Raw genomic sequence first — 14,530 nt, forward strand, 5'->3', positions numbered from 1 at the left:
ATAAACCAGTTGGACTATAACCTGTTGTCATGTGACCTTTGGTCATATCTTCCGAAGGAAGAGGGATGGCCTTTCATTATTGGGCTGTTAGCATTCAGGGTGGTGCGCGGGTGCGGAGGTAATTGGAAAAGGCACAGCATTCCTGGAAAGTGTTTTCATTTCCCCTAGCCAGCTGGATAAAGGTGAGATTGGGAAGTTGGCTTGGGGCAAGGTATTGTGGTTGGCAGAGAGAGAAAGCTGCCCATTGTCACCTCACCCTCTTTGCAAGGAAGTTGCTGATACCGGAACATTTTTTGCAGTTTCTACTTGGGTGTTTACCGAGATCAGCAAACCCTAGAGCGAGTATGCAGAGGATGGGTGAAGCAATGGAGATGCATGACAGAAATCCCATCAAATATTCAAAGCACAGAATAAGACATTAGAGCAAAATGTAAGCCTGTTTTCTCAACTTTATGTGATATCAATCACTTTCTGTATTTGATCAATATGGGCTTCACATGTTCAACCTCTGTTTGTGATCTGACAATTATCGTGGATGATATCCATACATGTGCTAGCTATTGATTATATATTGATAAAGTCAGGACTGCAGATGCTGGAGGTCAGAGTCAAAGAGTGTGGCACTGGAAAAGCACAGCCGGTCAGGCAGCATCCGAGGAGCAGGAGAATCGACGTTTTGGGCATATGCCCTTCATCAGGAATCGATGTCCCAAAATGTCGACTCTCCTGCTCCTCGGATGCTGCCTGACCAGCTGTGCTTTTCCAGCGCCACACTCTTTGATTATTGATTACATATGCCAACGTTCATACTGAAATGTTAAAGGGTTACATATTGGCTCAGTGGTTAGCATTGCTCCCTCACAGGTTCATTCCCGACTCAGGCGACTTTCTGTGTGGAGTTTGCACATTCTCTGCGTGGATTTCCTCCCACAGTCAAAGATGTGTAGGTTATGGTGGTTTGGCCATGCTAAATTGCCCATAGTGTCCAGGGATGTGCTAGCTAGGTAGGTTAGCCATAGGAAACGCAGGGCTATAGGGTAGGGAGATATGTCTGGGTGGGATGCTCTGGTGGAGGGTTGGTCTGGACTCGTTGAGCTGAATGGCCTGTTTCCACATTGTAGAGGTTATATGTATTATTAAGGGCTGTAGAATGATGTCAATGCATGTGCCAGGTCATGATGAATGGTTTATAGCTGAGGATATAAATGACAGTAGTTACCCATTCTCTGAAGCAAAACGACACTAACTTTTGGAATCAAATGATCCAGTGAAATCTCGCATCTGTGGAGCCCGTTGGGGAATTACCCAGATGCTGAACTTTGGAAGCTGTGTTGCACCACTTAATTAATTCCCCATTTATAAAAGCTCTTGTCACCCTTCAGAGAAAGGCAGCATGATGATGGGAACAGTTCGGGTTAACCATCGAGGTTACCATGGCAACAGTCCTTTAGAGCAGGACAGTTAAGGAGAGTGGTGGAAATGCGAGTCCGCTGTCATTTCATCTCGAGGCTTTCAAAAGGGCAACTTATTGGAAAGTGTTTATTAAACGGTCAAAGACCAAATTCTTCTGTAAGTTATAGCACACTTAAAATTCTGCAATTATTCTTGCTCTTGCCCATTCCAAATTTCTGGACGGCACATCAAAATATCTCAGATGACACAAGTTTTAAGAGCTATGTAAATATTTAAAGAATATTTGATTGTACCAAACACAGCCTGCACTTTGCATCTGGTGCAGAATAACTGACTCTGCTAAGGCCTATATCTGGTCTGATTCATGTTTGTGTGAGAGCAGGACACAGTACATTGGAAGCAAAGCTCTACATGAATTTATTTTGCTTCTACCTCTACTCAGCTCAAATGAATAACAATAAAAGTCCTTGGAAAGAAATTGTCACATTTTCACAAGTTACTCAGAAACGTAACAAATATTTGCTTGAAAGCTCAGATGTGAATTATTCACTGCGCTTTCCAATGTGGAGCTCTGAGGCAGAGAGCTGCTGTGGAGTTAAAGCAACTGCACTCCTGTTATGCAGAGAGTATCCTGGTTCCACTCTCACAAGCCCACAACTCTCTCTTGCTTGAGCAGTCACAATAATTCTCAAGCTACGCTTTGGTGGGGGGGGGGGGTCACTGTGGGAAAGGTTTGGATTATACATCAGTGAAATAACTTGCAAAGCACTTTGTTTTTCTTTTGCGTGCTTTCATTTCATCCTGGACTGTTGTTGGAGCAGACTTCCTGGGATATGTTGACCTCTTTAGTACCACTGTATGAGCTAGTGTTGTAGCTTTCGACTCAAGCTCAGTTCTAACTCTCCAGAACCTTGCCCTTCCCCAACATCATCACCTCTGTGCATAAAGTGTTGCTAACCACATCCGGTCTCCCATCTTTCACCCATCACATCTGTTTTCGCCGACTTCAGTTGGTTCGTCAATTTGTAGAGTCATAGAGTCATAGAGATGTCCAGCACGGAAACAGACTCTTCTGTCCAACTCATCCATGCTGACCAGATATCCCAACCTAATCTAATCCCATTTGTCAGCATTCAATCCACATAACTCTAAAGCCTTCCTATTCATACACCCATCCAGATGCCTTTGCAATGCTGCAATTATACCAGCCTCCACCACTTTCTCTGGCAGCTCATTCCATACACGCACCACCCTCTGTGTGAAAAAGTTGTGCTTAGGTCCCTTTTAAATCTTTCCCCTCTCACCTTAAATCAATGTCCTCAATTTTGGACTCCCCCACCCTCGGTAAAAGACTTTATCCTTTCACCCTATCTAGACCCTTCAATGATTTTGTAAATCTCTATAAGGTCACCCCTTAGCTTCTGACGCTGCAGGGAAAACAGCCCCAGTCTATTCAGCCTCTCCTTGTTGTACAAACCCTCCAGTCCAGCCAACATCCTTGTAAGTCTTTTCTGAACCCTTTCAAATTTCACAGCATCCTTCCTATAACGTGGAGACCACAATTGTGGATTTTAAAATTCTCATCCTGGTATTATAACCTGTCAATGGGGCATCCACACTGCCTGTATCTCTAACCTCCTCCGGTCCCACAACCCTTTTTCAGGCTCATGTTGAAATCGTCAAGGTAGAAAATATTTGAGGGTCTCATGGGAGGTAGCCAGTTAATGGAGCACTTCCATTTTCACCGTCCAGTTCAGGGACAGTGATGCAGGAGTTTGGAAGCTGCACTGAAGGAGATGGGTACAGCTGATGGCATCTCAAACCCAGGGTTCACTGGGTTAGCTACAGTCCTGAAGGCTCACAGCTATTCAGGTCATTAGTGTGGAGGGGTTATCTATCTAACAGTATCTTGGGCTCCCTTGTTGGGGTTTCTCTGCTGGATCCACAAAGCCACTTGCATATTATTTCAGTCTTTCAGGTACACCAGGGATGCTCACCCAGCAACAGGAAAACTCTGCCATTGTGAGATAATTGTCCTAATTGGAGCCCCTCATTGGAATAATAATCAGCTTGCCAATTCACATCTATGGTCCGCACGCTCCAGCTGACCCCACCTTCCTGTTACCAGCCATTTCAACACCCCTTCCCACTCCCCCAACGACATGTCCATCCTGGGCCTCCTCCACTGTCAACACAAGACGGCACGCAAACTGGAGGAAGAACACCTCATAACCTAGGAAAGGGAACTGCGACCCTTGCATCACAGTGGCTCAGTGGTTAGCACTGCTGCCTTACAGCATGAGGGACCTGAGCTTGATTCCAGCCTCGGGTAACTGTCAGTGTGGAGTTTGCACATTCTCCCCGTGTCTGTGTGGGTTTCCTCCCACAGTCCAAAGATGTGCAGGTTCGGTGAATTGGCCATGCTAAATTGCTCATAGTGTTTCAGGGATGTGTAGTTAGGGGAAATGTAGAGTAATAAGGTCGGGGAATGGGCCTAGTTGGGTTACCTTCAGAGGGTCGGTGTGGACTTGTTGGGCCAAATGGCCTGTTTCCACACTGTAGAGATTCCAATTCTAAAAATACACCTTACCTTTCACCTCAGGAGCTTACAAACATATGGCCTGAACATAGAATTCACCAGTTTTCAAATCTCCTCACACCCCCACCTCACCCCATCACCCCAGGCCCAGTCCCCTTAACCTGACCTAACCTGGTCATCCTCCTTCCTACTTATCCACTTCACCCTACCCATTGACCAATCACAATCACCTCATAGTCGCATCCACCTATCGCCATTTCACCTGCCTTTCCCTCAGCCCGACTCCTCCATTTATTCTCCAGCCCCCTTCACCTTCCCCCAGTCCTGATGAAATATCCAGACCTAAAATGTCGACTCCCCTGCTCCTTGGCCTGCTATGCTTTTTCCAGTTCCACACTTCATCGACTGCAGTCCTCACTATCTCCAAATTCCTATGGGAGCCCTACATTGGGAAACTTGCCCAGATCCAGGTCACTGTGGCAGGCTGCATATTAATAACCTGGGCAGCACACATTGCTTACTTTCATGGCTGCATCGATCATTGCTTGTGCGCTATCTCAGTCCATTTACTGCTGAAATTCTCATCCATGCTTTCGTCACCTTCAGAATTGACTCTCCCCGTGTAGACCTCTAGTAGGCCTGTCATCCCTCACAGTCTGTGAATTCAGCTTCTCCCATCACTTACTGGTCTTTTCTGTTCTACACCAACTTCCAAGCATTGCACATTGTTTCTCTCTGGGAGCACCCAATCCCCCCAGTTCAATTTAAAATTCTGGTCTTTCAGTTGAAATTTTCTTGTCACCTTCTTCCGTTCTATCTCTGTAGATACTGTCAACCCGAAAGCTTTGCCATCAAATAACATTCTTCCACTTCTGGCCTTGCATGTATCTCCATCCACCCTTCTATTGGTTATCATCTTGTCAGCCTTACTCTTGAATTTTCTCCCTCAACACCTCAGACTTCTATTCCAGTCTACCCTCACCAAACCCATCTCTTCAACCAAATGTTTGGTCACCTTTCCTATTTGTTCTTTCTTTAGCTTGATGTCCCATTTTACCTGTGAAGCAGGGGAGGTTTGCAATTAAAGCATTTTCTTATTGAATTAGCTTTGTTGTCACATGTACTCAAATGAGTACAGTGAAAGGTTTATAAGTTACCAGTTACAGCGTCATCTTAAGTCCAAAGGTTCCCCAGGTGCAGCTTATTCAATTACAGCATAATAATGTCACCTGCACATCGCACACAGGGTATGGGATCAGACCTTTTGGTTCAACTCATCAGTGCCAACCAGATATCCCATATAAATCTAGTCTCATTTGCCTGCATTGGGCCCATACACCTCTAAATGCTCACCCAAGTGGGGAAGTGAACCCGGGTTCCTGGCGTTGTGAGGTAGCAGTGCTGACCACTGTGTTGACCATACATTTCCTCTCCCTTGCTTTGACATTCTATAGCCTTGTGTTTGCCGTGTCCAGGCCTCAACTCCTCTATTGTGCCAGCTCCATGCCTCCCTGATATTTAAGAGCTCTATCTCCCTCCTTCCTCTCCATAACACTCCGAGGTTGTCAATCCTACACTTGTACCTGCCCCCGGAATATATTCCTTCACAAGACGGTTTCAAAATCACTGTCTCCTTAGTCTACAACCTCTTAGGTGCAGAAGTACAATCCCCAGTTACAGAATAGAGAAATAATGAAAAAGAAGTTACATTCCAGCTGTACACATGTAACTACAGGTCAGAAAACAAGAGGCAAAGTTAAAGGCGAGGTGCTGGCCTACTGGTACTGTTACTTGCCTGTTAATCCAGAAACCCAGATGATGTTCTGGGGACCTGGGTTCAAATCCCACCGTGGCAGATGGTAGAAATTGAATTCAAGTTTGAAAAAAAAACACTGAAATTAAGAGTCTAATGATGACCATGAATTCATTGCCAATTGTTGGTAAAGCCCATCTGGTTCACTCATGCCCTTTAGGGAAGGAAACTGCCATCCTTACCTGGAGTGGCCTACGTGTGACTCCAGACCCACAGCAATGGGGTTGAATCCTAACTGCCCTCTGGGCAATGAGTGCTGGCCTGGCCAGTCACACCCACAATCCATGAATGAGTAAACAAAACAAAAGACGAATATCGCGGGCTCTCTGCAGCATGCCAAACATAGCAGATCTCCATGCGGCCTGACCACTGGCTACCACTATGCTCTGCACTTGGCTGCTGCCCTATCCCCAAAAGGGGACATAAACATTCGTTCTGACATTGTTCTGCTGTAATGTCCATTGGACGGAAACTGGGTTCAGGAAGCGAGTGATTCTTCCTCTCCTTTCTCTAGTTTCACTCAGTGTTAGGGTGATGGCTGTGTTAGGAATTTGGCAAAGTCAGCACAGACCCAGAGTCGCAACTTGAAACCTTAAATCTGTATGGCTTTAGCTCTGTATCAGCCTTCATTGATTGTGGGTGTAAAGAATTTGAGTAAAGCTTTGAACAGAGATCCCTGTAGTCTCCTATTCCCATGTGTTCTTCATTATCCTTACATCTCCTCATGTAGCTTCAAATCACCAAAGAGTATAGAATTGTCTGCAAATATTTGCGTGCCTTGCTTGATTTGGCCATCCACTTCTTCCAAGATTGACAGCTGTAAGGATGCACTTTGACATATGATGAAATCATCTTTGGAACGAGTAGGTCCAGTGCTCCTGAGGCAATGTGATGGCATGTGTAGAAATGCAACAGGATCGGGTTGAGTAATACAGGTTTTAGTTACACTGGTATCCTGGAGATTGCTGAACAATCAAAGAGACATTTCACAGAATTTATCTTCATGTTCACTTAACCTGAAGTTATTCACCTTCCTGAGGGGATTAAAAGAATTAAATATTTGATAATAAAGTTAAATACCACATGGATTGTTGGCTGCAGTAGGCTTATAAGTGACCCAGAACATCTCTAACTCAGTGGTGCTGCCTCTTCTTTCTCAATGGTGTCAGAATTGCGAAAGGCAGGATGTGATGGCAAATGGATGAGTGATTTAGAGCTAATCTGGATAGGCTAGGAGACATGGTAAATGGACCGGATAGCCTCTTAATATCCAGTGGTAGTGCATATGCCACTGAGTTGGGAAGAGTACCATGGGGAAGGTAGCAGAATGGTTTGGTGACATAGTAATAGAGTTATACAGCATGGAAACAGACCATCAAACACTGATCAGATAACCTAAGCCAATGTAATCCCATTTGCCAGCATTTGGCCCATATCCCTCTAAACACCCCCCCCCCCCCAATCAGCAACCCATCCAGATGCCTTTTAAATGTTGTAATTGTACCAGTCTCTACCTCCTCTGGCAGCTCATTCCGTGCATGCACCACCCTCTGTGTGAAAAGGTTGCCCCTTAGGCCCATTTTAAGACTTTCCCCTCTCACTTTAACCTCTGCCCGCTAGTTCTGGATTCTCCCACCCCTGGGGAAAGACCTTGACTATTCACCCTATCCATGGCCCTCATAATTTTATGAGCTGATATTGTAACCTCTCAGACCGAGTAGTTCAAATCTCACCTTGAGAGCTTGTGAACATAAATTCAGTTGATTAAAACAAATCGAAGTTAAAGGTTCAATTGACAATGGTGATCATAAAATTGCTGAATTGTTAAAAACTCATGCAGTTTATATAGGGAAGAAAAGTTGTTTCCCTTAGCTCTGGCTTCTTGGCCTGATCAAAACACTTAACTACTCCTTCTCTGAGCTCCTTTCAAGAGCAGCAATCTGCCTCGGGAAGGTAGCCAATATCATCAAAGACCCCTCCCACCCTGGTTATAATCTCTTCCAACCTCTTCCGCCAGGCAGAAATTACAGAAGCTTAAACACACGCACCAACAGATTCCAGAACAGCTTCTTCCCCGCTGTTATTAGATTGCTGAATGGACTTCTCCAATTTCATATCTGATGTAGATCTCACTCTCTGTGTACCTTCTCTGCAGCCATAACATTGTATTTCTCGCTCCGTTCTATTACCCTGACGCACTATGATCTGTCTGTACTGCACGCAAAACAAAACCTTTCACTATATCTAGGTACATGTGGTAACAATAAATCAAAGGGCAGCTCTGCACTTCTGGGTGGAAATTCTGCTCAGCCACCCTTTCAGAAGTGCAGAGCTGTGCAGTCAGTCCTTCTGTAATGCAATGGTTGCGTTCTTGTGCAATCCCCGGCAACATCCTGGTTACCCAAGTTGCTGTCACTCGCACAGGAACAATGCCAGCAAATGCTGGCAGTTTTGCCATCATTAGCACTACCTTATCCAGGCCATTGTTTGGTTTCTCCTTGTAACTTGGCGAACCTTTCTTCCCTTAAGTTAAACAATGAACTGTGATTGCTGGAGATCAGAAGCAAAAGAAAACCCAGAGAATGGCTGGCAAAACTCAGCAGGTCTGGCTGCATCTGAGGGAAGAAAGCAGGGTTAACATTTTGGAGTCTGGTGACTCTTCATCAGAGCATCTCGACTTCCCACTGTGGTGCGTTCAGGAGCAATGTTAGCGAGCTATTTTGGGAATGTGTAGTTATCGGCCTATCTGTATACATTGGTTTGTGTGGGTGGGGTGTGGAGTGGTCTGACTATGCCCGAGATGGCGATAGTGAGCCAGGAAACTGAATTCAGTTTCAGCAGGCACCCTTGTCTCAGTTGTGATGAGTAGGTGCCAAAGGCCAGCTTGCCCATTCCGGGCATTGATTTTCGGGTGGGGAGGGGAAGGTGGCTGTGACCATCCTGTCTCTCCTCTGTGAAGTCAAGACTGAGTGTCGAACTTTAAGTAGGGAGAGGCAGGTGAAATGGGACAACAAGCTAAAGAAGGAACAAATAGGAAATGTGACCAAACATTTAGTTGAAGCGATGGGTTTGGACAGGATAGAATGGAATGGACGGCTGAGGAGCTGAGGGAGGAAATTCAAGAGTAAGGCTGATAGTATGGCAACCAACAGCAAGGCGGACAGACATGCACGAAAGGCCAGAAGCGGAAGAACAAAGCATTCTTTGATGGCAAAGCTTTCAGGTTGAAAGTATCCACAGAGATAGAACGGGGGAAAGTGACAAGGCAGCTTCAACTCAGTGTCGGGAATTTTAAATTGACTGTGTTGGGGAGATGAGGCATCAGACATCAGAAACAATGTGCAGCACTTGGAAGCTGGAGGTCATACAACACCAGGTTATAGTCCAACAGGTTTATTTGAAATCACAAGCTTTTGGAGCACTGCCCCTTCATCAGGTCACTTCACCTGATGAAGAAGCAGTGCTCCGAAAGCTTGTGATTTCAAATAAACCTGTTGGACTATAACCTAGTGTTGTCTAATTTTTGACCTTGTCCAGGCAAAAGTGAGGACTGCAGATGCTGGAGATTAGAGTCAAGATTAGAGTAGTGCTGAAAAAGCACCAGGAATGATGAAGGGCACCGGCCTGAAATGTCGATTTTCCTGCTCCTCGGATTCTGCCTGACCTGCTGTGCTTTTCCAGAACCACTCTAATCTTGATTCTGACCTTGTCCACCCCAGTCCAACAGCAGCACCTCCACACCAGACTTGGAAGCTGGACAGAAAACAGCAGGAAATCGTTGGAGAAGCTGGACTCTCAGACTGTGAGGAATAAGAGGCCAGTCAGAGAACCATTGAAAGTGTCAAATTCTGGAGGTGACAAAAGCATGGGTGAAAACGTCATTAACAGATGGACTGAGAGTGTGTCAGGCATGATGTGTTCCACAGCAAGTGAACCAACGTTCTGATTAACCTCCAGACGAAGGGCTTCTGCCTGAAACATCGATTCTCCTTCTTTTCAGATGCTGCCTGACCTGCTGCGCTTTTCCAGCACCACACTAATCTTGACTCCAGAGGAGCTTTACTGATCTCTTCATGCTTACTGGTTTGAAGAGCCCTGACTTCAGTAAACATTTCAGACATGTTCCAAAATTAGCCATAGCCTGTCGCTGTAACTCCACCCCGTCCTACTCTCTTTTTTGAGATGAGCAGATCAATAGACAGACAAATGTTCCTCCTCCTCCCGCCCCCCCATGTATTTTCATATGGTGGTTATTAATGTCAGCCTCTGACCAAGTGGTTTACATGTCAGATTATTTTTATTCATATTGTGTTTCAAACAAGACTGGCACATTTTTCATTGACACCTCCCTCTGCCAGAGAAAGCGAGTCAAAATTCATCTCGAAATGGAGTCGAGAGAGATTAAATTGAGAGGCTCCCCATTTAGAGCTGTCAGTGGGTTTGAACCTGTGACCACGCAAATACAATCACCGCCCCAACATCAGACATCAGCTATCTTAAGCTGGGATGTAGTAAATATATGATCATGGTGATTCTTTCTTCGGAGTTTTGTTTTGTCGAGTTCACACATGCTGTCTGTTATATCAAAGATGTAACATTTCCCTGTTGAGTCCTGTGCAGCTGGCCCCGTTACAGAGCTGAGGTCAAACGTTTGTGAAGGGGAAGTAGGAGCTCCTGTAACTGTACAACGTTACTGCAAGTGAAGAACTTTCTGTAAATTCCATAACGCCAGTCTTACTTTCTTGCTGTCTCTTTCTGTTCCTCACACACACAATAATTCTGTTCTCTCTCTCTCGCTGAGTCTCCCACACACACAAGGCTGTTCTATTCTCTCTCTTTCTCTCTCTGTCACACACACACACACAAACACACACACACACACACACACACACACACACACACATCAGTTTCAAATCTATCATTTGTACAAGGATCAAAACTATATTTGCTGAGACTGCAAGAATGCAGTAAAATTATTTTGTAGAAATTTGTTTTTTCAGTCCTTCTTTCCCTTTCCCTCCCTTCCTGTGACCTGCCCATTTTTGCTTCATATTCTCTCGACCTCTTTCTAACTCCCTTGCTCTGTTCTCTTTTCACTTTCCTTTCATTGCCTCATTTAGTCTCCTGTCCTATCAGTCCCTCGCTCTTTCCCTCCTACGGTCTCAGTCACTTTCCATTCCATCCTGTTTAATCTCATCTCCTCTTCTATCTCTCTCATTACAGCCACTTGCTTTGTATTCTCACACACTCTCAAGTTAGTTATTTTCTCCCTTTATCTCACCCTGTCTGCCTCCTTCTCAGTCTCATACATTCCCCCTGTTGACAGAGTTATTAACTTGTGTGGACAAAGTTAAAAATCACACAGCACCAGGTTATTTTTAACTTTGTCCACCCTAGTCCAACACTGGCACCTCCAAGTCATGAATTATGTGGCGTGAGCAACATCTTCAGATGTCTCCCCTGTACTCTTCAGTTTCCTTGCATCTGCTGTTTACTTCTGCCTTTGTCTCCCTCTCCCTGCCTTGAGAAACACACTTTATAAAATGCAATTTGTCTGTGTAGCTGTCTTCTTCTGGAAGCAAACTCTTTCCTCTCATGGCTTCCATTTTATGACAAATCACTGCATTGTTTGATAGACAGTAAATCCATCATTGTTACCATTGATTAGCTTGTTATTATACTTGGAAGAACGTTGCCAAAACTTAATTTGAAAGGTTTGGAATGTGAAAATCATTTATTTTTAATTTGCTAAAATCTCTGGACATAATGCGCAGATAAACAATTACTAACGTTCTTTTGTAACAGAGCCCTTCTACTAATACATGCAAACTGGATAATTATTGAGTTGTGCATGAAAATGGTATTGTTCTGACTGTGCATCAAGTCCTGTGGACGTGCGATCCCTTTCCACGCCTGTCCCTCATCGGGATGGTCTCAGGATTCTCTGCTTCCGCCTGGAGAAAAGGCCTGAATTGTCCCCACCTATCACCACACTCCTCGACTTGTCTGATTCCTTCCTCGTCCTCAACAGCTTCTGTTTTAACTCCTCCCACTTTCTTCAGGTCAGAGAGGTGGCCATGGATACCCGCATTGGCCCCAGCTATGCCTGTCTCTTTGTGAGCCACGTGGGATATCCCTTGTTCTGAGCCTCTACCCACAACTCCTTCTCCAATATATCAATGATGTCATCAGTGCTGCTTCCCTCTCTCATGTGAAATCGGGAATATTGATCAATTCCACTTCCACACCGCTCTCACCTTCACCTGGTCCCTCTCTGACTCGTCCCTTCCTCGACATCTCTGTTTCTATTTTTGTGGATAGACAGGCCACCAATATCTCCGACAACCCCACCGACTCCCACAGTCACCATGACTATGCATGCTCACACCCTGCACCCTGTAATGACTCTATTCCATTCTCCCAGTTCCTCCATCTCTTTCGCATGTGTTCTGATGATGCCACCTTCAGCGAGAAGGCCTCCAAGATGTCCATCGTCTTCCTCAACCAAGGATTCCCTGGCACCTCAGCCGGGTCTGACCCATCCCCCACACGCCAGCCCGTACCCTCTCTCTTCCCCTCCCACAACAGCGATAGGATCCCCTGGTCCTTACCTACCATCCCACCAGCACCCACATCCAGCGGATCATTAGCCGCATTTCCGTCATCTCCAGTGGGAAGACACATATTCCCATCCCTTCCCTTATTTGCCTTCCACAGGAACGTTCCCTCCGGGACCCCCTTGACCACTCCTCCTTCACTCCCACCATCGTCCCACAGTACCTTCCCCTGCAACCGCCGAAGGTGTCAAATCTGCCCGTTTGCTTCGTCCCTCCTTAGTATCCAAGAGCCCAAACACAGCTTCCAGGTGAAGCAATGCTTTACCTATACTTCACACAATCTAGTCTACTGCATTCGCTGCTCACAATGTGGTCTCCTCTACACTGGGGGAAGCGAAGCGTAGATTGGGTGACTGCTGTGCAGAACGTCTACCCTGTTCCTTGTCCAACATCTCTGTCTCAGGCTTGCTGCAGTGCTCCAGTAAAGCTCAACGCAAGCTGGAAGAACAGTGTCTCATTTTCTATTTGGGAACTGCAGCCTTCTCAGTATCGAGTTCAAAAAACTTAGGGCCTGAGGCACCTTCTCCCATGTCCTTACCCCAATCCCCACACCCAAGGCCTTGTTATCACATGGTCCATTACTACACACAACCCATTGTTAGCTGCTAACAGTCCCCATTTGTAGCTATTCATTCTCCCAGACAGATTGTTGTCCATCCTTTGTCTGTACAACTTCTCTCTCATTGGGCACAATCCCCACCTATCATTTACTCCTTAACCCTTACCCCACTTCTGCATAAAAACCAACATTTTTCCCAGCTACCATCAGTTCTGAGGAAGGGTCACTGGACCCAGAATGTTAACTCTGATAACTCAGATTTATCTCTTCACAGATGCTGCCAGACCTGTAGAGCTTTTCCAGCCATTTCTGTCTTTGTTTATATTAATTGCACTTTGTTTGAATCCAGTCATTGGGAGTGAAGGGTTGCTATGATTTAACAGACACTGTCTTTCTTGTGGCCACCTGATTCAAATTGTCCAGTTGTAAATCCAGTTCTTCTTATTTACAGCGACTTCAGTGAGAACCGAATCCAAGCTCTTCCCCGTAAAGCATTCCGTGGTATTGTTGACATCAAAAACCTGTGAGTAATCGTGCTTTTTTGTTCACACTTTGTCCTCTTAATTTCCATTGCTGTATCCCTGAAAACTCTTAACCGGGTAACCCAGTCAACAATGCTCCTTTGTGACGATGTGGAGGTGCCTGGGGTAGACAAGGTCAGAAGCCACACGACACCAGGTTATAGTCCAACAGGTTTATTTGAAATCACAAGCTTTTGGAGCACTGCCCACTTCACCTGACAAAGCTCTGAAAACTTGTGTTTTCAAATAAACCTGTTGGACTATAACCTGGTGTCATGTGACTTCTGACTTTCTGATGCTGTAGCATGTACAATGAAATCTTTAATTATTTTGTAATGAATTGATTTACTTCAACTTCACCATAACAAGGCATGACATGAAACTGTCGAAATGTAAATTGAGGTCTTCTGAACTTGGGTTCGTCGTGTGAAGAGACCTTTATCCCTTCTAGTTGCCCATCATCTGCTTATACTTTTGGGTGATTCCCAAAAGAATGGACATCGCATCTAAACTGGGATAACTAGTCAGGGCTTTTTTTGACATAGGATCAAATTACCGCAGATGCTGGAGTCTGTACTGAAAACAAAAAAATGCTGAAGACCGCAGCGAGTCAGGAGACATATGAAGAGAGAGCGAGCCTACGTTTCAAATCGAGACAACTTTTCGTCAAAGCTGATGTGAAGTGTGGAGAGGACAATGTTTATGCTATGATGGAGTGAGGGGGGTGGGTGGAGAGCGTCATGCTGGGGGAGAAAGGGTATTGGTGGTTCAGATTAATTGATTGGAATGTGAGAATGGCAGAACAATGGTGTGTTCAACTGCCAGACTGTAAAGAGGGACAGTCCCACTGGAGTATGGGGAGGGGAGAGCGGACATCACTTAATCTACTCCATCAATACCCTTTCTCCCCCAGCACTCCACCCCACCCTCACTATTACATAAATGTTGCCCCCTCCACACTTCACGTCAGCTCTGACAAAGAGTCATCTCAACTCCAAACATTAGCTTGCTCTCTCTCCACAGATGCTGCCTGACCCACTATGATTTCCAGCATGTTAGTTTTCAGGG

General features: G+C 45.4%; 1 protein-coding gene across 2 annotated transcripts in view; it reads left to right on the forward strand.

Annotated features, from left to right (window-relative positions):
- LOC132823328 (slit homolog 3 protein-like) overlaps window positions 1-14,530 on the forward strand; it is a 699,246-nt gene that overhangs the window by 388,042 nt on the left and 296,674 nt on the right. For both annotated transcript variants that reach the window (XM_060837019.1, XM_060837020.1), the window contains exon 6: window positions 13,393-13,464. In XM_060837019.1, the coding sequence (XP_060693002.1) occupies window positions 13,393-13,464 (72 nt within the window). The remainder of the gene's footprint in view (window positions 1-13,392; window positions 13,465-14,530) is intronic.

The sequence above is a fragment of the Hemiscyllium ocellatum genome, chromosome 16, assembly GCF_020745735.1.
Source record: "Hemiscyllium ocellatum isolate sHemOce1 chromosome 16, sHemOce1.pat.X.cur, whole genome shotgun sequence".
Taxonomy (NCBI): Eukaryota; Metazoa; Chordata; class Chondrichthyes; order Orectolobiformes; family Hemiscylliidae; genus Hemiscyllium; species Hemiscyllium ocellatum.